This window comes from Columba livia, chromosome Z, assembly GCF_036013475.1.
Source record: "Columba livia isolate bColLiv1 breed racing homer chromosome Z, bColLiv1.pat.W.v2, whole genome shotgun sequence".
Classification (NCBI taxonomy): domain Eukaryota; kingdom Metazoa; phylum Chordata; class Aves; order Columbiformes; family Columbidae; genus Columba; species Columba livia.
Genome location: NC_088642.1, coordinates 20533164 through 20557617, shown reverse-complemented (window position 1 = coordinate 20557617; position 24454 = coordinate 20533164). Strand labels below are relative to the sequence as shown.

The window sequence follows — 24454 nt, the reverse complement described above, 5'->3', positions numbered from 1 at the left end:
CTCTGCACTGGTGCGGCCTCACCTGGAGCACTGTGTGCAGGTCGGGGTGCCACAGGATAAAAAGATATAAAGCTACTGGAGAGTGTCCAGAAGAGGGCTATGAAGTTGGTGAAGGGTTTGGAGGGGAAGCCGTATGAGGAGCAGCTAAAGTCACTTGGTTTGTTCAGCTTGGAGAAGAGGAGACTGAGAGGAGACCTCATGGCATCTACAGCTTCCTCACAAGGGGAGGAGGAGCAGCAGGTGCTGATCTCTTCTCTTTAGTGACCAATGACAAAACCCGTGGGAATGGCAAGAAGATGTTCCAGGGGAGGTTGAGGTTGGACATTAGGAAAAGGTTCTTCCCCCAGAGGGTGCTGGAGCACTGGAACAGGCTCCCCAGGGAGGTGTCACAGCCTCAAGCCTGACAGTGTTCAAGAGACTGGACAATGTCCTCAGACACATGGTGTGAACTGTGGGCTTGTCATGTGCAGGGACAGGAGTTGGACTTGATTCTTGTGGGTCCCTTCCAGTTCAGATCATTCTGTGATTCTGTGACTCACATTATTTTGCTTGCAAGCAGTTCTGATTGATGACTCCAGCACCCCACCTTCATATGTTTCCCTTTGGCCCCTAAACTGGATGGTGTTTTTTTAAGTTTGAAGAAGCAGAACTAAAGTGTGGACTCCAGTGTTCCAAAGTCATTACTCAGTGTAATAAAGCTTGTAGAACTTGGTAATTATATGACACACCATAGATCTAGTCAGAGGCTGAGTGCAAAGAAGGAAACATTTCACAGCTACTGAAGCTATACAGTGAACAGTAAATCAAGAACATGACATGTGTCTTCTTTACTCTGTCAAAGATGCGATATTACTGGTTAGAAATGCATTCATCAGTAAGAGACATAGTACCATGCTGCAGTTTCTAAGGAACAGAGCAAGCGAGTTAATGAATAAATGGGTTAAAGAATGAAAAAATTAATAAAGTTACCTTTAACCTCTGGAGAGTGCAGTGTAAGTCTTTATTCTGTAAAAGGGTACATAGAAATCTCAGTCTGTAACCTAAGGTTCATTTCTTTATAATTCAAAACAGATGAAAAATCCAAACCACAATTGACCATGACTGAGAATCTCCAAGGAAGAGCAGGCTGAGATGAAGATGAGGTGTAGATCACGTTAGTTCATTCAGTCAGTATATTCATTGCTAAGAAATGAGAAGGGACATTCATACCCCTGATCAAAGGCTGTATTCAGTTCTTTCAGAATACGTACCTCAGCTTTTAGGACCTTCAGTATTCTTCCACTGAAAAACTGTAATTTATTTTGCTGGAAGATGAGCATTTATGTGGAACTTAACAGAGTTGTGAACACTTGACTTTCTGTAATGATACACTCCTCTTAAGGAAGCTGTGTGGTTTTTACTGATGTCAGAGGTTAAGGCCACCTATGCAAACACCTGTGGCAAGTAATCTGTTTGTAAATTGTGTTCAACACTAGCCTACTCAGGAATTATGTATGGGAGGAGATCTACAAAATGCCACCAAGATTAGAGCTAGGCGTGGTAAAGATACCTCTCTGTGTATCCATTTAATTCTGTATTAAAGGGAGTATAATGCTTTAAGTCAGAAGTGCTAAAAGATTAATTATTTTAAGCTCAGGAAAGCAAAGGTTGAAGGTTAAATATTGTGTTATTTTCATTATTGTCAGCAATTTCTCTCAAATAAATGTATTGTTCCCTCAGTTTTAGATTACTAGGATAACATTGTTTCATTCCTTTAGCTAACCAGCGTGCCATTTCATCTGTGTGTGGTGTTCGTGGCAGCCTTTAGCATGAAACCACAGAGCTCTTTCATCAACAAGTTTGAAGCTTGGGGAACATGTCTGAGAAATGTTCTTGTTCACAAGTAATAGGACATTGAGTGTTTATATCAGTTTGATTGAGTAGTAATTGTGCTCTTTTACAGAATAACTTTACAGTCACTTAATAATTCAAGTGTAAATATACAACATGTACTGAGAAAGAGACAAAGAAACAGCTGCTTTTACGACCTCATACTGAGGACCTCCTGAAAAAGAGAACACTGAAACAGCAAACAATTATTTGCCCAATAGTTTGCTCCCACTGATATTGCTAACTATTGAGTGTATTTGTGATTGAACAAGAACATTTATTCCCCTGCAGCCATGTTCTTTCCGTTACAGTCTTACCACAGCCATAAAGCTTTGAAGTGTCTCCAGACACAGACTCAGCCAACATGGGCTGTCTCAGTGAGCGGGAGTAAAGAAGCTGGGCCAGAGCCAAGGTCACAGCTTCCTTCAGCATTACGCTGCTGGTGCTTGCTGGCTGTAGGATCCAGGAGGTGCTTCTCCTCCACCCAACCCCATTGCCTGTGTTCACCGAGAAAAGGCTGTTTGGGGCTGGTATCCAGTGGTTGGAGCTTTGAAACTCAAAGGAGATACTGGATAGAGTCAAAATTACAACTTTATCTGACCCTTTACTGCCCAGTGCCAACAGATTACTTGTTTTTTCCCCCTTCTATGGCCTTCTTCATTGCCTCTTCCTCTCAGATTCACTCCATAAACCTTTCACACCTTTTTCCATTACTATGTTCCCTATACTGATTTCAAAGTCTTGTTCCTTTGCTTCCTGTAAAGTTCCAGACATTTTAGCCTCTCTCCTCACCTCTACACCAGCATCTTCCCCCAGAAATGTTAAAATAGCAAGACATTTTGTGCCAATGCATTGCTTATTGCAATGCAATTCTGTACATAATTGAAGATTATGAGAAATTTTTAATTGCAACATGTTTTCATTGGTTAAAAAAAAAAAAGTTATAATACAACTGTAATTATTTGCTTAGATTTCAGAGCATGTTCTACTGGAAAATTTCAAACCAAAACGGTTAATGTTGATTTTTGGTGATATTTATTAATTTTGGAATCTTGAAAATTTGAATGCATTGTCTTTGGTTGAAAAAGAATTTTCTAAAACATAGGTGGTGTCCAGTTTATGGGATATTCTGAAAATATTTTGTGATGAAAATAATCTTTAGTTTCAAACCAAAATATTCAAGTTTTGACTTGCTTGTTATATCTCTTTCTTTCATGCCGTATTACTAATTGTTTATTTACATTTTCAGTTCTTAAGAGCAGAAACTCTTCTTTGTACAGTACCTCAGACAGTAGGATTCTATCTTTGTTCTCAGGACTATCACAATATATATGATTTGAATAATGATTATTTGATGTAGAAATACTTGGGGAAGAGTCATTGTTCTGGTTAATTCAGGAGGTAAGGTCAATTCTATCCTGATACTTTCCAGTCACTGATAGGAACAAGCCAGTGCTTATGGCACTATTGTAGCTTTAGTAAGGAATACTTTTTATATCGGTCGTATTATGTAGGCATGAGTCACTAGTTGATGATATCACTTCCTGATGAAAGCAGCTATGAAAGCAGAATAAAATTTGCTGGTAGGATAGAACTGTATCTTTTGATGTAGTACCAAGAAGTAGAAATCAGAAAACCCCCAGGAAAGTTTATTTTTATTTATTGATCATAACCATATATTTTCTCTTAGAACTAGGTTTCCTTTTAAATGTGGTACAATTGCATAATTTTTAAAAGGTCTCTCTGAAGTGATAGAATTCTTCTATTTAGCCAGTCTTGAGTCAAACTGTGTTCCCAGCATGTACACTGACAACCAGGTTTCTGTCCTCTCTAAAACAAGGAGCACTTAGTGGGCTCCATCTTTAAACTACATTTCACCTTCTGTCCTGGTCGAGTAACTTCACCGCAGACATTATTTCTGCCATATTCAGTTGTATGTTATCTACGCTGTTTTATGTATACACATAAAAAAACAAAACAAAACATTTATCTCCCTCAATTAAATCTGATCCTTATAGGATAATGTCTAGCTGCCAAATAATTTCATGGTATTTTATTGTCTCATTAGCTTCACTGAAATGGAGCCAAACAAAATACTACCCTGGTAACTGAGTAATACAGCTTTCCACCTGGTCTCCAGGCAATACAGACCATTCTTAATGTTAGTTGTAAAAATATTCTATTTTGTTTCAAATTGTTTAAAGAGAGAAGATTTTATAAGAAATAATATGATGAAGTTAGTAATTTCAAAGTTAGTAATTTAATGTATAAATTGTTTTTCTTGCTCTAGCAGATAAGTTGCCCATTGAAGATCATGTAAATTTTTTCTTCACAGCATAGTGTATTCAGATGGGATAACAAAGAACAGTTAGTGGCCTTTTTGGTAAAACATTGAATTTCAGTCTGTTAGAGGAAGCAGAATCAGGTAGCCCCATACATGTGAGGCTGCTGTAGCTGTGTATCCTGAGGTTCTGCCAGTAGCAAAGCTGAGCAGCTGTTCCCAGTGAGTGGCCAGACAGAGACAATACATACACACAGAGGTCACGTACATCACCAAAGATATAACGTATTCATTTACACAAATATGTGTGTATTTGCACAAAAAAAAAAAAATGGATCACTCTAGCAAGTAGTCTTAGGTGCCCAGTCCACCCAGTGGCTGGCCCCAGGTCCTGTGGCCTCCCCGGCTGCAGGGGAGCTGCACATGAGCCCAGAGGTTTGCAATGCCACTCCTCTCTGGCTAATACAGCTGTAAGTTCACTAGTATCCAAATGAACCCACTCGGACAGAAGCTATTTACAATAGGACTTAATGAGAATATAGGGTAGACTACAGTGATCAGACACACATCTCAGTCAGACAGGCCACCAACTGAGACTTGACTGATCTCTTACTGCCATTTTCACCTTAGTTTCCCATGCGTGTTTCTCCCCAGTCCAGTTTGATCCCTTCCTTTCTTCCCTAAATATTTTCCTCCTTGCATCTCTTAAAGAGTGCTATACCTCCTTCAATCTGTGAGGCATACGGGCTTTGTTTGTTTGGCTCCTCTTGATGGATTCCACATAACGGACAATGGTCTGATTGTGCTTTGGTAGTCTTAGGTGTCATCGATTCCTTGTGCCCCATTTTCACTGGTGAGGCTGCTGGTGTTCCCGCCCTGTCCCCATCAGTTTTTATCTGATCCCGTCCTGGCCTTTGTGTAGATGGTGATTAGACTTTAATCACAAAGCCTAGCACAGTCTACTGGTAAATCTGAACTGCTACAAAATTTTGTGTTTTTATTGAAACAGATACAGTGTACAGTATATGTATTGGCTTACAGTATCACTATCTGAAATAGCTAATACAAAGAGTGACATTTTGGCTCTTTATGTTTTAGGAATAAAGTAGTGATACTTCTAGTAATATGCTAATCGTAGATTTTTTTTTCTCTTGCAGGTTATCAAGTGATCCAACATTCATGAAAGAGAGGAACAAAAATCTTCCTTGCACACATGAAACCTTTAGGTAGGAAACTGGACTTCATACTTCATGACTATTCTATACACAAATAATATTTAAAATTATTATAGCAAGATAATGACTGTGGAATTGGGCTTGGTAGTTGGTAGAGATGAACTTCCATCATATTTCAAGAGCTGTGTTCACGTTCTAGTGTAAATTCTAGCTTTCAGACTCTAAAATTTTACTCTTTACAGCTTATGCATTTCTTGTTTGCAAAAGACTGCTGTAAAAATAATAATCCTGAAATTATGGCTAAACATACAGAACACCAGGGAAGAAATTAAAATATTCAGAAGCTGTGAGATGGGTAGGGGAATATTGCTATTAAGAGCTAAATCATGTTTTATTGGGAAAACAAAGGCAGTAGAGGTGGTATTCAGATTTAAAAAAAAAAAAAAAAGGAAATTATCCATTTTTAGCTTTTGCTGTATTTCTGGTATGAGTCTGAGCAAAGTACTTGATTGTTTTCTGTCTTAGTTCCCTATCTGTAAAGTAGGGTTAATGGTGCTTTCTTCCTGTTGTCTTGGCTTTTCTTGTCAGTTTGGGTGTTGAGAGTTTTAAAGGGAGTTTCAGGCTCAGTTCTTTGAAATCAATAGGAGTTAAGTGTGTAAACACTTTGATGGAGAAGTGTCTAAACTATTTGCAAAAATGTGAGGTTTCATGATTTTTCTTTTTCAAAAATGATTTAAGTCTTTCGGACTGAGGAGCACATCTACACAGGTGAGAGAAGCTGTTCATTGTCATGTTGACTGCTAATCAAAGGAGGGACTACAAAGTGTTGTTAGGAGAAGGTTTATTTAAGAGAGACATTTTGGAAAAACATATTAGAAATGCTTGTGTAGGCTTTTCAGGTGAACTCTAAAAGAGCTTGCAGATGCTTCCAGTTTATGCAACACAGAAATATGAAGTGCCTGATCCCAAGAAGTTAACTGAATGTCTAGTGTGCCCTTACATAGCCAACACTGGGAACTAAGTGTCCTCACAAAGCACTCCACCTATGTGCTAAAAATAACCACCTGGAATCAGTCACAAGAAATTCAGATCAGAGACATGTCTAAACTCTCTGTCTTCTCTGAAGCCTACGTATCTCAGGCACTAAGTGCCTGAGAGATTCAGAATTTGGAGACTTCAAATGAGGGCTTGTTCAGAGAGGGGAAGCAGAGCTCTGGACACACTGCACATCCACAGTTTTTAATTTGCAGTATAATCCCAACTAGCACTGTTATTCAGAAACACATCAAGTAACAGCGATGGCCAGGTCTTGGCTAGGGATGTGTATCAGTGTTGGCACTTGAGAACTCAGTGTGGCAGACTCATGCAATGATGACAATATAGTTGAATGCTTGACCAGTAGGATTCTGGACAGTCCAACAGAATGTCAGATTCTTGCTTTATTCTGTTCTTTATTTGTACTTGGTTCCATACAGCTGTAGTTCAGCCTTTCAGGTGGTAATGAAATACAGTGTTCTGAGAATCTTTCAACTGCCTTCCTCCAGGCCTGTTTATTGTTGTAAGTAGTGGGAAAGTGAACCTTGTTCAGTACAGATTGATAGAGTACTTTCGGCTTTAGATTTCTTGAGGAGCACAAGCAAAGCTTGTGATGGATGTAATGTCATTGTCAATGGGTGCTACACAGTTGCTCCCCTTCCTGCAAGCCTGAAAACATTGCAGATATAAAGTATTTCCATCTGTGCAGAACTGAGTAAAGACTTTTCTGCTAATCTAAATAAAATAATTCATCAGCATAGCCAAGGAAGAGAGAGAAAATAATCTAAGAACTAGAACTCAATTAGGACAAGGACTTTTTTCTCTCAACCCTGCTCCACAGCACTTGATTTCAGTATTAGTATTTAACTTTCAGCTTTGTCTAGTAGCATTGTGAGCAGAGTTTTCAAATGTACAATATAATAATATTATTAATTGCAGAGTGGTGTTATTTTATAGGAATATCTAGCACATCTGTGCTTTCTAAAACCCCGGTAATCATTTCCATTTCCATCAAGGCACACTGTTTTCTAGGGTGCAGTGTGCAGCTGTTGAATGCTATGTAACAGCTGTGTTAAAGGAAGAAATTCAACTATGTAATAACTTCATTGGAACGAAATCAGAACCTTCAAAAAGGAGGCATATGATCTTCTAATTATCAGTTACTCAACCATTGGTTTTGTATGGCATCCCGGCAAATGAATGTTCACTGTGTCCCTTATAAAAAAATGCATTCAGTCCTAAAAGTGGAGCATTCCCTCACAGCATCTTTAGGAATGCTCGTTACTCTTTTATGAAAACAGTTTCAAGTCATAGATACCGGAGATGCACTTTTGATATAGTTATGACAAAGTGGGCATTATTTTTTCTATTAAAGCAAGTATTACGTCTCTCCAGAAGCCTTATAAATTTTCTTTGAACCACAAATACCAAATACCAGGCAACCATGGAAACATAGGCACTGGAAAAAATGGAAGATGGTTAATATGCCTGGAGCCTCCTGGCCACTGCTCTGCTGCTGCTTACATTCCTTCAGAAAGCAATACAAATATCAGCTTTTCTAAGATGCTTTTAAGCATGATCTTCTCAGCAGGGGGATTGGACTAGATGATCTTTCGAGGTCCCTTCCAATCCCTGATATTCTGTGATGCTGTGATTCACATAAACAGAGGCTTTGATAATTATTTACTAGAAAATATTTTGAAAGCATTAAATCCTGAATGTAAAATAGAACATTCAGCCATCTCACACTTCTGCGCAGCTTTATAACTGTTAGTAACTGAAGGTATTTAACTTGAACTGAAACACTGGCCTGGAAAGTTTACCCTGGATCACAAAGTCCAGTCCTCAGCTGTCACAAACAATGATGTCATATTTCATAATAGATCACACTACCCAAGAAAATTAAATGGTAATTTTGTGCTTAGAAGGCTATTTGAGAAACTCATTGCTGTGAGCTAATTATGGCCATCTATTCTTGTTCCACCAGTTGCTAGAGTTTACACATTCTTATTTTATTTTGATGCAAATCTCCTGCCTGCTATGTTTATAGAAGACAACCATCCTTGCCTGGAGTAAAAAACCAATTCTTTAAATTGCCATGATGAGACAGCCTCTGTGTCCACTGCTCATCTTTGTAGCTGTGTTCTAAATCTGTTCTATATTGGTTAACTTGTTTGGTGTTTTTTTCTGTGGCAGTGATAGGTCCATATTCCTCTTCAGTATCTGTCCTGTTCTTTTTCACATCCACATTACAGAAGTGGTTCACAATCATCTCGTTTTTAAAAAACGAACGCTGCCAAGGAAGAATACTTGATTTTAAATGCATTATTTTAATCTTCTTTCTATTAATGTGGTTTTGTAGGTCTTCTTTCTTTCCAAAATTATCACATTTTCCTTGCAGAGTGCTCTAATACAGATCTTTCTTGATGATACCTCTCTTTTTTTGTCATATCGACAAATCTCATTCTTTTACTCACTGTAGTCAGTTTCTCTTACCTGTCAATTCTTCAAACAGAAAAGATAACTCTGTAAAAGTAAAAAAAAAAAAAAAAAAAAAGTCATGGAAGTCATGGTACCAGTTCCCTATAGGAAAGCACTGTGTAAGTCGTAAGTCTCAGTTTGAAAGGCTGTGTTTTGCAAATGTTCCAACCATTTTTAGAAATAATAAAATATTGTAAGTGGTATCACATATGCATGAAATAGTTAGTGTTTGTAGTTCATTATTTCACCTTTGTTTGAGAAAAATGTGCCTTGCTCTTGTATAAGCTCAATGATCTGCTCTCCACATTAAATAACACCAAGTTTTCAGCATGTGCTTCCACAAAACTAGAATTCATATTTAGATGGTTTCCTCTCCACTGACTGTGTATGGGCAGCTTGCTGTGGGCTTAAAACTAACCCAGATGTGGTTTTGCAGCCTGTAGCTCAGTTACATGTGTGAAACATGGCTCGTTAGTCAGAAGTGGTAGATGGAAATGTAGCCAACTGTTGTTCTTCTCCACATTCTCCACAGTAAACATGTTTTAGACTCAGTTAAATTAACTGACACTTCATTTGCTTTTGTGCTTGGAAAACATTTATATGCTGACGGATTATAGTTTCTTGATACAGAAAATGAATTGCATAAAGAAAATTGAGTCATCTGATAAACCACAAAGAATTTTTCCTCAGCAAAGGGACAGCTTTTTCCCACGCTGTGCAGCACTGAATGGGTTTCAAGCATACAAATACCTGTCAGATGTGCTTGTTAGGAGTGGAAAACTGAGGTAAGGAGTTCCGTATTTAGATAGTAAATTGTTCTTCTTCAGTTTCAAAGGGTGAGGTTGGCTACCAAGAATCTAATAGCTGATTCCAGTCACCATCTCCAAGCAGGAAGCATATTAGTGGGAGCAGCAGGAGGTTTGCTTTAAGTTAATCTGTCTTGTCTTCAGGCAAAGCAAACGGATTTACCAGCAACAGGGACTCCCATCACCCTCATCTGTAACCAGAATTCTGAGGACATCTAGTGGTGTCAGCTCACCGCGGGGACTGGGTCTTCACTGGGGGTGGCTTCCTTCTTGCACCTCTGTATTTCAGCTGAGTTCGCAACACTGCCTCTGGCCCTTACAGGTTGAAGGAAGAGGCATAATTGCATCCCTTCTTGTATTTTCACCTGATAAATTGACTGTGAAGTTATGTTACTTTTTCTTTGGTTTCTTTTCTCTGATCTTGACTTTTCCGATGCAGTAAAAACAGTAAGTTGAATGAACAGAAAGAGAAGCATTCTTTAGCTCAGGTGATCCTGAATTCAACATTCCCAGTCCCAAATATTCAGAAGTCAGGAGATTGGCTAAAATCATAAACACCTAAATAAATTACAGATATTTTGTATTTGCCATCTGTTTTCAAGACTCTCGGAGTTCAAATATGTTGAGCTCTTTGTATCAACAGAGATAAAAGTGTATTTTTGCTACTAAAAGGTTAAATTAATGAGTCTAAAGTCAGAGCTTTAATAAAAGCACCCAGTATCGCACTATGCAAAATAAATATGCAGCGTTTGTTAATGCCATGAAATTGTAATCTTAGGACTGCTAAATATTCAAAGATATTATGGAGAATGTCATTACTACTCTGTGATCCAGGTTCTCTACTTCTGAAGTGGAACTGTATGTATAGGCACTACTTTTTGAGAAATAAAAATCAATTAGCTGCAATTCAAAAAGGACTTTGATCCAGCCAAGTGATATATATTACATGTTAAGTATTGTCATTGACATGGCATGATGGCCTATTTTTCAGTGAGCCCTTGATCTGATATTTCCTCCTGAGGAGAAGTAGACATCATGAAGCAGAAATTGAGATCATCAGTTCAAATTATTTTGCTATTTGCTCTGACTGCAGTGGGTCTGACTGGTAAGTAAAACACTTCCTGACACTTGTTTTTCCATGAAACACTTTATTTACAAAAGTCTGAGGCTTTACCTGATCTATCATGACCACCACTGGAGCCTGTACATATTTAAATTACCTTCTCATAAAGTTTGTATAGAGATTTGGAAAATTGTTTGAGTGCTATTTTCTTTTTACACTATTAATTGAATGATTATGTGGTGGCAATGATGAAAGGCTCTCACTCCATCCCTTCATTCACTTCATGCTTGTCACCTCCTTGGGAATCAGCATAATACGAATAGTGACAGTGTTAGAGATAATGGTATGGAATTTTAATTAAATAGGGGTAAGCTTAGGTTGAAAAGCCACATGCTTTTTATGTCAAAATGCATGTAAATTTATGGTCAATGTTCTTGGTAGAACTTAATGCCAAGAAACATAGAATCATAAACTCGTAAAATACCAGGTTGGAAGGGACCTCATGTAAATAGAGGAATTTTGGTTCTCTTGCAAAGTTGAAGGTGAAATTTAATTTTAAGATGACCTGAATATAAAAATGTTGGATATTTTAGGAAAAAACAAAACGTCATACAATTATTTCCAAGCTTTTAAATTTAAGTTATAGATAACTGTACACGTTTACATTTAGGTAAAAATGAAACTTTCATTTGAAAAAGAGAAGTAGAATAATTTAAATATCTACAACTAACAGCTACAAGCACTGCACTTTAATTAAAAGCTTTCAGGTTCGTGATGCTTAGTACACTAGGATCAAAGACCTTGTGATCTTTAATCCAGTTTCTCACTGAGTTTACCTAGTGACTTGTTTAATGTAAAACACTCATCATTTCAAGTCTCCTAACTACTCTATCACTGCTCCACAAACCTGTGTGAGTCCAAACCCTTATGTTCCATTGGCCTTAATTCTTGCTGCTTACTTGCCAAATGGTGTGTCTTCCAAGGGATTATACAAAAATAATAATAATTTGCTGGCATCTCTGCCATCCTGAGGGACTCCTGCAGCTCCTGCTTTGCACTTGGGCCCCAGGCAGTGAAGTGCTAAACTGTTGGGAGGACCCCATTAACTGAAGGGCAGGTTGATAAGTATTTTTAAAGTGGAAGAAAATGTCCTTTTTGTAAATAATCCCATATAGTGGGAGAAGTTTGTAATAAGTTTTAGGTTGGATGGGGCTTTGAGCAGCCTGGTCTAGTTGAAGGTGTCCCTACCCATGGCAGGGAGGTTGGAATGAAATGATCTTTGAGGTCCCTTCCAACTCAAACTGTTCTGTGATTCTGTGAACTATTTTAGAAATTTGAGGTTAAATACATTTAATTTTCTGAACATTCTGACCCTTTTTCCAGGCAGATTTATTTGCCAAATTCAGTCCATAGTTTCAAATAATTTTATTGCCCTCAAAAAAACATTTTTTTCTGAATTTATCGTTCAACAATAACAACAAAAAACATTGTCCAACTCTCATATAACTAGCTGGATTTCTGCACTTCCCTAGGTCAATCATACCCTGGAAAACCTAAGATAATAAGATGTCGTTCTCTAGAAAAGGAAACCTTTTCTTGTTGGTGGAAGCCTGGCTCAGATGGAGGACTTCCTACCAATTACACCCTGTTCTACAGCAAGGACAGGTAACAAGCAGTGCATACCTCCTCTTTAAGTAATTAAGTGACGATGATGACAGAATGAGAGAATGAGAATATTAATTTATAAAGGTGTTTCTATGCATCCATGTTAAACCTCAGATAGCAAACAAGAGTTAAGTGAGATGAATGGCTTTCCCTTATTGGAGGGAAACATAAATACTACCAGCCCTAAGCGTTCAGCATGTCCCTTCTGAAACTCATCTGACCTAAGATCCCACTGGTCCAAAGACGTGCTGGAAAAGGTGTAGTTTGTCCATCCTATCAGAAGGCCCACAGCTTGTAGCTGAATAGCATGCTCCTCTGAGAAAGGGAGCATCAAAGCACCATGGGGCTGTGGCGTCTCCCCTGGAGTGGCTGGGCAGGGTCTCCATCCAGATCCCATTCCACCGCCCCAGCCAAGGAGCAGGACAGGCTGGAGAAAGCCCAGCCTTGGGCATCAGGCACATCTCTGGGGATGGGACAGGCTGGGTCAGGACTTCAGCCTGCCGGTGGGGGCTGAGTGAGCTGGACCCATGGATGGGAAGGCCAGGGCTGTGGGGAGCTGGAGACCAGCCCTGCTGCAGTGGGTTGACATGGGAACCTACGCCCCAGGCTTGCTCTCAGAGCCCTGCTGAGGAGCTTTGCCACTACCACACACAGAAAAACCCCATCTGGAGAAAATCTATAGAGAGTCACTGCTTCCCCTTCTGGATTTGTAACCAACCTCATGGTTCCCAAAATGGAGTAAAATCAGATGTGAGTACTGCCTCTCAAAAGTTACTCTTTTGGTAAAGTCTGCATCTAGCTAATCCTGTTTAAGAATAAAATGTGTATATATTTAGCAACTTTTCTTAACCTGTGTTTCTTTGTATAACTGCCCTTTCTTCTTGAAAACAAGAGATCTCAGACCAGGGCCAAGTAAGCAGGGAGGCTCACAAATTAAATTTATTTGAATAAATCCAGTGAGGTTCAGAACAGATAAGGTAAAGCCTCAGACTTCCCTGCTTCAATTAAATAAACTCCATTTGGTGTTAATTGATCAGGGATGATACAGTCTTTAATGAAGTTACTAGACTCAACAATGATCTGAGAGCTTTTATTTTATGAAAGTTCAGATGTTTAAATCTCAGAAATTTTAATGAACGTTTTAAGTCATGCCTATTACATAGGAGTGCTTCTCTGTTTAATTAAATGTTCTGAACACCAGGCACTGCCAAGCACTCCAGATCTGTGCCAGGGTTGCCTTTCTGAGGTTACTGTCTCCCAGGTACAGTCTCTTACTCCCATCTTTTCTTTGTGAACCAGGACAAATGTGCCTAGAAACTAAGAGACCTTGTTATTAGCAGTACATAGAGAACAGCAGTGGGACTAAATTGCATACTTGAACCACCTCTGCTGGTGCTTTGGGTTAGTGGAGTTCTTCACATCTGGGTTAGTACATCACCTAGCTCAGCTTTAATTGAGTGCAGAACAACCCCTCTCCTAAAAATGCTGACAGCTTCTATAAAGGTAATAGTGAAGAGATGGTGAATTAATAAAATATTTTTTGTTGAGACCGTTGTGAAGATAATCATGTTAAAAAGCAGATAAATTAACATCATCCTGAAAAAAAATCAATAAAACACTTCTCTGCCATAGTACCCATCAGGTTACTTTCCAAGGGAAATATGTAAAGAACATATTTAGCAACTTCTTTTCTTTAGTCAAAGTGAATGTGTTTAATTTGCCTTTTAACTTGCTTTTAAACATTTTTTTAATTGCCTTTTGCTGTATCCAGAAAATGCTCTTTCCATTCTTTTGTCAACATATTCATGTGTTTAAAAAAGGAGATAAAAGTGTTCATCCTGAACAACTGCAGTAAAAATAGCAATGAAGCATTCATGTTTCCCAGTGGTGGGATTATATATAAGTTTAAAGTTAAGCATTTCAAATTTCTTTGCTCAATGTAGGCCATTACTAGAATAGTATCTGCTTTGCTTCATTTCCTAAACTTTTAACTTTTAAAATAATTTTATTTCAGTGAAGAAAAAATCTACGAATGTCCAGACTATGGAATGTCAGGTCCCAATTCCTGCTACTTCGATAAAAACCACACTAATCCCTGGACAACATATAATATCACTGTAATGGCAATGAATGAGATTGGAAGTAACAGCTCAGATCCTCAGTATGTGGATGTGACCTCCATAGGTAAAAAGAGAAGAATGAAATGGAAAAAAAACTAGTTGGAGATGTATGTGGTTTTTAATCCCAGAACAAGTAGTGGTGAAGGATTTCTTTCCTCATGATGTGAAACTTGCTATGGAGGAGTGTTTGTGTTCAGATGATCTAAAATATGCATCTTTAATTTATGTGAAAACTGCATTTAATTTATAAATGAAGTAACTACATATTTTATTGTTCTTCTAACTTAAGCTGAAAAATTGGCTCCAGTTTCTAGTTATCTACAGTTTTTCAATTAGACTTAATGACAGTTTCATAGGCTCCAAGCACTAAAGTTTCAAATCAGTTTGAGCTACCTAAATTTTCCAAATGTGAACATCTTCTGGCTGCTGGCATTGCAGACTTGGGAGGGTAAAAATAACTGAATAAGTACCCTGTGGGCTTTTTGTAGTATTTCATATACCTAACTCCGTTCTGCTTTCTGCATACACATAATCTACATATTGTGGTGATAAATATACTTAATATTTTTAACTGTGAAATATCTGACATTTTAGTTTTCCAAGAGTGGCCTAGCCAAATTATGATTTGTCTTTCCTTAAGACTCACAAATTCAGAGTAAAGTCTAAGATGTGTTGATCCTGTGGTAATTCACTAGCCAGTTAATCATTATTAGGGATAAAGGAAAAATGCTATTGTACTATTGCCTTAGAGAAATTGCTGTGAAGGAAATGATTACAGAAATTATTATGAAGCAATACAAAATTGTAAAGGAGATGCCTTTTCTGAGAGAAAACTAAATCATTAATGGCAAACTTCTCATTTGTACAGTTCAGCCAGATGCTCCTGTGAACCTCTCTCTAGAAACAAAAACATCTGCTAGCACAACATACCTTCTGGCAAAATGGTCTCCACCTCCATTAGCTGATGTCACCTCTAATTCACATGTATATCGCTATGAGCTACGACTAAAACCTGAGGAAAAGGAAGAATGGGAGGTAATGGAAATATTGTATAAATGCTCTTTTCAGTGAGTTCTCATGTCTGAATTTAACTGGTATTACAAAAATTTTAGTTTCTGCAGGGACAGAAAAATTAATGTAACCAAATCTGATTAAAGAAAGAAATATACTGTAGTGGTTTATAGAGACAGTGACATTCAAGGTATTTGTATAATTGTCCTAATGTCATCTAGTCGAATATATATATATATATATTTAGTCAACTGATATAATATTTAACTGTAATTTTCATCAATGTGTCTGTTCCCAAGTGTCACAGTAAGAGATTGCTCATTTCTTATAGTTTAAACCAAATCAAGATCAAAGCAGTTTATTGATTTGTCAAGATGTAACTAAGAAGCAATCAGTTAACTATGTAATCAAGGTCAGTATCAGCAACACAACAGATAAATCACAATAGTGGCACTTAAAATTTTAATAGATACCCACGAATTTGTAAACGCACTTCTGTAACTAGTTTCAGAAATATGCTATATACAGACATTCCCCTCTCCCAGGAGGGGTAGGTTACAAGCACACCCCACCATCATGCAAGTACAAACTCCCCTATTTAAACCCTTTCTGCAGGGGATGTGGATGTTTTAACATAACGTGAGCCCACATACCTTCTTGTAATCTACTTAGACTGATATGAGTGAGAAAGCACCCACATGGTCACATGCAAAGGCCCAGGTATGTGTTCCTGCCTGCTGCAGCCCATGCTGTCTGCAGTGCACCTACTCAGCATGAAAGAGGGAGGCTGCTCTGTCTGGCCCAGGCTGAGGTCATGATGCTGGCAAAGCAGCTTCTGATTAACATCAAACCAAACTTTAGGTACCAATTAAGTTTTCAGTCTTCCCCCATTATTACAAATGCTCCTGCTTTTTTAATACTGCTTTTCAAGCGGACCTGTTTTGTTTCAGAAGTCTCTGAATTCTCCAAATACTATTTAGGTGGGCTGAGAGTCATCATCATCATCCTCTTCAACATGATCAGCTGGAGGCAACCCCCTTCTCAGAAAGTTTGGTGTGTCCCATGCACACACGATTTCCATTGACACTCCCAGCCGTTGCCATTTGTCTCAGAGTGGGACACAGTACTCCCACAGCTACAATACCAGGATAAAATACCTTTATTAAAGTCATAGTCAGATGGCCTCAGTACTACCTAAATTGCTGGTGCCTTAATGACGGAGAAAGCTATGAGTCTTGAAATACTTGTGAAGAGAGATTCAAAGGGCCTATGGAAGGCACTTAATAATCAGCACTAAAACTGGCACTAAGAAGCACTACACAGAGAGTTTATTTGTGAGTTGGACTAACTACAGTGTTCCTTGTGTTGTGGATCTGATGGAGTACTAACTTATAGGAAATTTGCAATTAAATGTGTTCTCTAGTATCAGAATCTCAGTGTCACTGAAGTGAGTTTTTCAGTTAAGTCACTACCTTTGCTTCTTTGTCATTAACATGGTATAAAATATCCAGCTGAAAATTTGCCTCTCATAAGTCAGTGACACAAGCCTATTCCTTTATGGTTTACTTGTTAAAATGGTCCAATTCTTTATTATTTTTCCAGTCCATTTTCTTTTCCAGACAGTATCTGTTGGAGTACAGACACAGTACAAAGTGAATAGGTTACAAGCTGGGGTGAAATATGTTGTTCAGGTCCGTTGTGTGCTAGACATTGGAGAATGGAGTGAGTGGAGCTCTGAAAGACACATTCATATCCCCAATGGTGAGTGGATGATTGCTGTTCTGTTGGTTTTAAATTCTAGCCAGTTCAGTGTCATGAAAGGTGCCTAAATGGCAGCTCTGAAAACCCAGTTCCTCACACAAATACTTCAGCGTGCTAGAGGAACAGCTTAGTGCATCTTCTGACACTTTGTGTCTCCTGTTGATCCACTCAGGATCCTCTGCTGAAACTAGCTATGACAAACAGGCTTGGATTTACTGGGAAGTCACTTCTGATACAGATGTCCCTAAATAATTTATCATTCCTGTCCCTCTATTTAAAAATCATGTTGATTTCATCTGTATCTGTAGATATCAGGTAACAGTACTTTTGTAAGAATCGTTCATTCGTTCATTAGTAACTGGACCAAAAGCACTGCCATGTCTAACAGCATTGTGCTAGCAGATACTATCACATGGAAATAATTATATGTGTTTTGTTGGGTTTGAGTGGACACATTAAATATGCGTGACATCATCCCTTGTTGTCAGACACTTTAGCGAGGTTGTCTCAAATCTTCTGTCACTAGTTGTATTATTCATTATTTGACATGGAGATTGCTAAGTACTGTTAATAGAAAAATATTTTTAAATGTCCCATTTTCAGATCTGCCTTACGCAATTAGAAATTTGGAAAATCAATGTCCCTACTCTAAGTAGTAGAAAATATATATTATTGATGCAATAGGACCATATTTTGCCACAAACACATAACTGCAAGAGTTTCAATCACATCAAGTTTTTAACTAGCACCATCCTATTCAAAATTTAAGTATTTTCCTCTGCCCTACTCTAAGTGCTTTGCTTGAGTCTCTGAAAACATCATCAGGAATGTGAATAATTATATATTTCTTGGCAGCAATCAGGCAAGTAGCCTGGGTATTGAACATAATGTCACTTTACAAGGAAATACGAGAGTTGCTTCTTTATATCTTTGGAGTCAACTCTATTCAGAAGAGAATTACTGGCAAGGAGATAAACAAATGGGCAAACACCTTGGTTCCTCATTGTTTTCCTGTAAAAGCCAAAACAAATGACAGCATATTTTTTAAACAATCAGAAGTCTCTTAAAACACATGTTTTGAAATAAAAAAAAAAAAAGGTGGTTTATGTAGAAAATAGATTGGGTAGCAGGGTGTATTTTAGATAATATTCTAGAACCTGCTGTGACAGTATTTGAGCACCCCTTATCAGATTTGGGGGCAAAGATAAGCCACAGTCAGGGAACTAAAACATAGTTCCTCAGAATAGCTGCAATGGGGAAGGATCTTGAATCCAGGTCAAAGTAACAGGCTCCTGCCCTAACCACTGAACCATCCTTCCTATTCTAATATGAAGCAAAGTATTTTCTTTCCTCATAGGAAAAAAAAAAAGTATTTTCCTGTGCTCTGCTTGACATTGCTTTATGAGTTCAGAGATGACCTAATACATTAAACTTACTAATTGGTTCATTTCTTTATCTCTGATAGGAGAGTCACCTCCTGAAAAGCCTACAATAATAAAATGCCGTTCTCCAGAAAAGGAAACATTTACTTGTTGGTGGAAACCTGGTTCAGATGGAGGACATCCTACTAACTACACTTTGCTTTACAGCAAAGAAGGGTAATAACCTGTGTATTACTCAGTATTTTATTGGAAGGATCTGGAAAATAAATCCTGATTGGTTTTGCATGTAGCAGATGTCATTTTCCACGTCATGTGGTTTTATCCAGGTGACATATTCTGGAATAGCACTAGCAGAAATGTATTTAAGGTTGAAATAGTATCTCTTTATCATGTCAGGTTTTTTTGAGGAACAGATGATGAAAGACCAAACTAGATTCTGAAAGCATATTAATCGAATATGCAGAACTCATGTAAGTGTGAAATGAACATTGGAAATACTCGGTTTTTACTAGATGGGTTAGAAGGCTTCAGCAGTCACCTCTGCTGGCTTTCTGGAACCTGGAAAGGCTATGCAGTGAACAATGGCCTTCATAAAAGTAAGAGCTGCACTCTACTAGCCCAATGTTGCATCTACAGCAGCCTAAATTCTTCAGGTTTTGTAGTCTTTATTTCAGAGAAAAAATGCTTACTATGGTCTCTGGAATTGTCCAATGACTCTTTAGTCTGAAAGTAGTTTTCTCATTTTCTTCACATTGCCAGGCATGAAAAATCTGATCTGACACTAAATAATTCTGAACTACTGGTAATCAGTCAGGTGTTTTCGTCTGTGTAACCTAATCACTGTGATTCTCTCATTTCAGAGAGGAGAGAGTTTATGAGTGTCCAGATTACAAAACTGCAGGCCCCAATTCATGCTACTTCGATAAAAAGCACACCTCTTTCTGGACTATATACAATATAACTGTGAAGGCAACTAATGAAATTGGAAGTAACGTCTCTGATCCTCTTTATGTGGATGTGACTTACATAGGTAAGAGATAGAAAGTATTTTCTGTGAAAACAAGTAATTCAAAATGATGGGTTTTGACACAAGAATTTTAATTCCAGCTTTTCTCATATTATATTCTCATATTTTATATATATATATTATATATATTATTATTATTATTATATATATTATATATATATATTATATATTCTCATATTATATATATCTCGTATTATATCCGAGTTAAGAACATATAAGAACAGATAAGATCTTTTCTGGTGTAATAAGAAATCAATATTCTTCCCTTTACAATTTTAGTTTTGAAGGAAGCCTAAAAATGCTAAAAGCTTTTAGATAACCATTTATTGGTTTTCCATATTCCTTTCAAGCCCTAAGAAACATCATTCAGCTAAAATCTTTTTCCACTCTACCGGCAACTGAGATAAAATTTATCTTTTAACTAATGCTTGAATTTTATTACCTGATAGTAGTTTCCAGACCCAGGAGAAGCTGAACTACTGCTTTTTGTAGCAGTGCACTGATAATCTCTTTTCTGACTTTTTCCACAGAGTGACTGTGGACAAGTATTTAGTTTTTTTCTAAGGGAATGGAACATTATCACCAATAACCATCTTGTAAGGACCTGGCTGTCGGGAGTCTGGAAACTGGAAAAGGGCTGCTGGAGAAAAGGCTTTACATTTTACCCCCATGCCCTGGCTACTTACTTGATTGCATCAGATAATAGTAAAATATGTGCACATTATGCAGAAGCTCTACCTCTGAACTGAGGAAACTGCAATTCTGACTGTAGCAGAAACCTGTCTTCCATTTTGGTTTATTTTTGAGATATAGACAGGTCTTTAATATTACTGGTTTATTTTATTTTTAAATATCCTTATGTATGCATGTTGTGTTTTCTTAATGTAAAAGATGTGGAGGGCACTTTTCATCAGCTACATCTATGTTTTCAGTATTCCTAAATACATATGCCAACTTTAATAAGATTATGGTAAAACATAACTTTCATAACACAGCACTGAATATGCTAACTTTGAAACATAGTTGTGGGAAAAAGCAACAATAAATGCTAATGTAAGAAAAAGTATTCTGATGATAAGTGATTAAGAAAAAACTCAGCATTAACTCAACATATTTACTGTTCTTCAATTTTTTCTTGAAATCTATAAATCCATGCTTACTTTATCAGGAAACTCTCAATCCCTGTATGCCAGCACCAATTCTAAATTATTAGACACAATGGAGGTGGCAACTCGCTACTCACGCTATTTTTTATTTCTTCCTAAAATGCAAGGAAAAAAATAATTTAGACTCTTATTTTCAGTTCTTTTATCTTAACAGTACAGACAGATCCTCCTGTTAATGTAACTCTGGAATTAAAAAAGACAGTCAATAGAAAACCATATCTGGTCTTGACATGGTCTCCACCCCCGTTGGCTGATGTCAGATCTGGATGGCTTACACTTGATTATGAGTTACGACTAAAGCCTGAAGAAGCAGAGGAGTGGGAGGTAAGGATGTTGCACATTTTTGCAAGACGATGTTTTCTGATCAACTAGATTTTGTCAGCCAGGTCCAATGCCTGAATGCAATGAAGCAGGCAAACTGAATAGTTCATCATTTTTTGAAAGTCCTTGTGTGATCTATGATCTCCTAACAGTGTTATCTCAGATGCTGTTGTGTGGCAGCAGGTGATAAAGTACTTATTTTTAATTGGAGCCATTATATATTAATTGTAATGGCACTATAGTTTAAATGGTTCATTCTCATTTAGTCAGGATTCTTTTCTGATAATTTTTTCACAAAGACAAGCACATCCTAGACAACAGAAAGCTCAGTGACATGTAAAATTTGTACAAATAGCCATTTGGTGATAGTTGTCTTGGCCACATAATGATAATTGTCTATAGCCGAGATCAGCAACTGAAAGAACTGGGAGGCAAATTAAAGACTCCCATTATGGTATTTGACTGCATCCCCTTCTTGTCTGCTGCAGTACTTCCCAGCCATCTCTGTATCTCCTTCCTTCCCCCACCACTGCACTTCCCAGCCCGATGGCCATTGCAAGATCCACTTCTTACTACCCCATGCAGTTCCATCAACTCCACATTCCGTCTTTTCTCTCTGCATTTTCTTTCCCCATCTCTGTTTCTTCCTCCTTCTTCTTCTCTCACCATGGCAGTTCCTACCACTTCCACAGTTCCTCCATATTTGCCATATTATCATTATGAGTTTTTTGTAGTAGTTTAATTTGCATAGTATACCAGAGCCAAATCTCATTCCCACTGAATTGTGTCAGAAAGCTGAACTATAGGAATAAAATATATCTACTGTTATTCAGTGCCTGCATAACAATTACTGGGAAGCTATCCATATTCATTCTATATTCCCAACTTGGTTATCCAGATTTAAACCTAGCTGTAATTTTCATAGAAATATGTCTCGATTTTATATGCATTTTATGATTTTTATTTAATTTCCAGACTATTTTTGTTGGACAGCAAACACATTATAAAATGTTTAGTTTAAATCCCGGAAAGAAGTACATTGTGCAGATTCACTGCAAACCAGACCACCATGGATCATGGAGTGAATGGAGCTTAGAAAAGTATATTCAGATCCCTACTGGTGAGTGGCTAGGCCTCCCTTCAGTAATTGTGATTACATGGAAGTTCATATAGTACTTCTGTCAGCTGTTTGTGGCACCCGTACAGATTGACATCCCATGGTTTCCCTAGGACAGGCAAGACCATCATTGCTAAGTTAACTTAATTCTCAGTATCCCTGCACCATATGCAGTTAGCTTTCCCCTTCGTCACTTTTTGGAGTTTAGAAGGTGAATAAATTTCTTAACTTATTTGAACTATGTCCTTTCTAGTTATCGCCTCATTTTTCCTCATGATGGTAGGTTTTAATTAAAAGAGTACTGGTAACTTCTTTAGAACTGCTACATAGACAACAAAGAGTGGCTGCCTTCAGACAGTAACAGTTCTTCATTACTCTTTATCTGGAATGAACTTGAAATATACACCTCAGTGTAAAAAAGTGGCATCTTACAATAGAAATCCTTAAAAATATCTAGTCCTAAATCATTTAACCCACCATTTAATTAATGGTATGATGTGTATTTGACAATGAAATTATTACAGGATTGGCATAATTGGATTTGAACCCCATTGCTATAGCTGGCTGTGACAAAATTTCCCTCTTCATGCATTTTTGTATCATTTTTCAAAGACAGTTTATTTCCTGCACAGTGTCATTAATATTTATTATCAGATATGACAATGATTTTTGAGATCCATCTATGCTAGTAAAGGCCTCTAGATTCAACACCAAATTTGATAGTTTAGACCAATTTTAAAAATTAATTTGAGACTTTTTTGCATTATGACTATGCATATGCTAGATATGCATCCTTAAATAATTGTTTGTTTCCTAGACTTTAGAATAAAAGATATGGTTGTGTGGATCATCGTCGGTGTCTTGTCATCTCTTATATGTTTAGTCATGAGCTGGACAATGGTTTTGAAAGGGTACAGGTAAGTCACCAACTTCACAACTGCATGGAGTTGAAAATCTCAACAAACTTTTCAAAAACAGACTTGTAATATTGATTCAATTTCCTATAGATTTTGTGTTCTCTTATAAAGTACAAGCTACAGGTATTCACAACTGATAAAGAGGTATTCTTTTATTCAGGGAAACCAGACTAAACTCTCAATTGATAAAGACATATCTCTGTTAGATCTGACCATCTTGGTTAGCCTTGTAAATGTTAATCAAACATCATCTGGAGTATCCCTGTTGCTGTAGAAGACACACCTTTTGGTTTTGCCCTAATTCTCTGCAGGAAACAAGTTTATATTATGAGCTTCTGTTTCTGTCCACCTATCTGTCAATTCCCCAAATAATTTATTAGAACACTGGCTAATTTCTGTCAAATCTGAAAGAGAAAGGCGTCACGAAGATTATCACTTTCATACAAGTCTTTCAAAAAATACTAGGTGAGTAGAAGAAAGAGATAGAAACTGTTGATTGAAAACCCATCAGAAGTCATTCATCATAAATCCTGTTTACTAGTAGTCAGCTAACAGTCAAATATGTACATGCAGGCCCACTAGTGCTCCCAAACTGCGCCCCACATAGCTGTTTCTTGTCCAGTGATGAAGTTACAGTGATATTAGAGAACTGGACTAGAACTACACTAGCATTGTTGATCTTCCAGTTGAATAACTTCTATACTGTTCTCTCAAATACATCTAAGGGTAACTTATGAACTCTAACTGGATTTGCAATTACCTGGCTCAAGGGGTAGACAGGTCTAACAGGGAGGCATCAGATACAGGAGAAGTGTTTCAAATGTCAGTCATATTCTGAGGAAATGGGAGAACAAATAGATAGGGCACATACTTACACAATGTGTGTGTGTGTTCTGTTTTTTAGAATGATAGCCTTTATCCTACCACCAGTTCCGGGACCGAAGATAAAAGGCATAGATACACATCTGTTAGAGGTGCGTACCACTAGTAACAAAAAAATAATTCATAATTACTTTTCCAAATTATTTACTAGCAAACACAATTACCATAATAAAGTATAAAACAGCTTCAACTAATTGACACTTTCAGATTGATTGTGTGGAGGGTATGTGTGAAACAGAGTTTTGTCTTGCACTAGGAGAGTGTTTGGCAACAGGTTGTGTAATCCTCCCAGTAGTTCTTGTGGGAGCTGGTCTCCACAGTCTCTTGCCATGCAGAGTAGACAGTACATGGCTGCTCTGTCATTCTGCTCAATTT

At 37.6% G+C, this 24454-nt stretch overlaps 1 protein-coding gene across 16 annotated transcripts in view; it reads left to right on the top strand.

Moving 5' to 3' along the window:
• The window catches only part of PRLR (prolactin receptor), a 151211-nt gene that overhangs the window by 118455 nt on the left and 8302 nt on the right, over window positions 1-24454 (top strand). For 12 of the 16 annotated variants that reach the window (XR_010468779.1, XM_065045130.1, XM_065045133.1 and 9 more), the window contains 12 exon segments: window positions 5308-5376; window positions 10639-10752; window positions 12243-12375; window positions 14390-14559; window positions 15364-15530; window positions 17126-17267; window positions 18733-18865; window positions 19510-19679; window positions 20997-21166; window positions 22139-22283; window positions 23098-23197; window positions 24102-24171. Coding sequence is in view for 15 of the 16 variants with exons in the window: in XM_065045130.1 (XP_064901202.1) it covers window positions 10683-10752; window positions 12243-12375; window positions 14390-14559; window positions 15364-15530; window positions 17126-17267; window positions 18733-18865; window positions 19510-19679; window positions 20997-21166; window positions 22139-22283; window positions 23098-23197; window positions 24102-24171 (1470 nt within the window). In the remaining variant the exon portion in view is untranslated. 16 annotated transcript variants of the gene reach the window in all.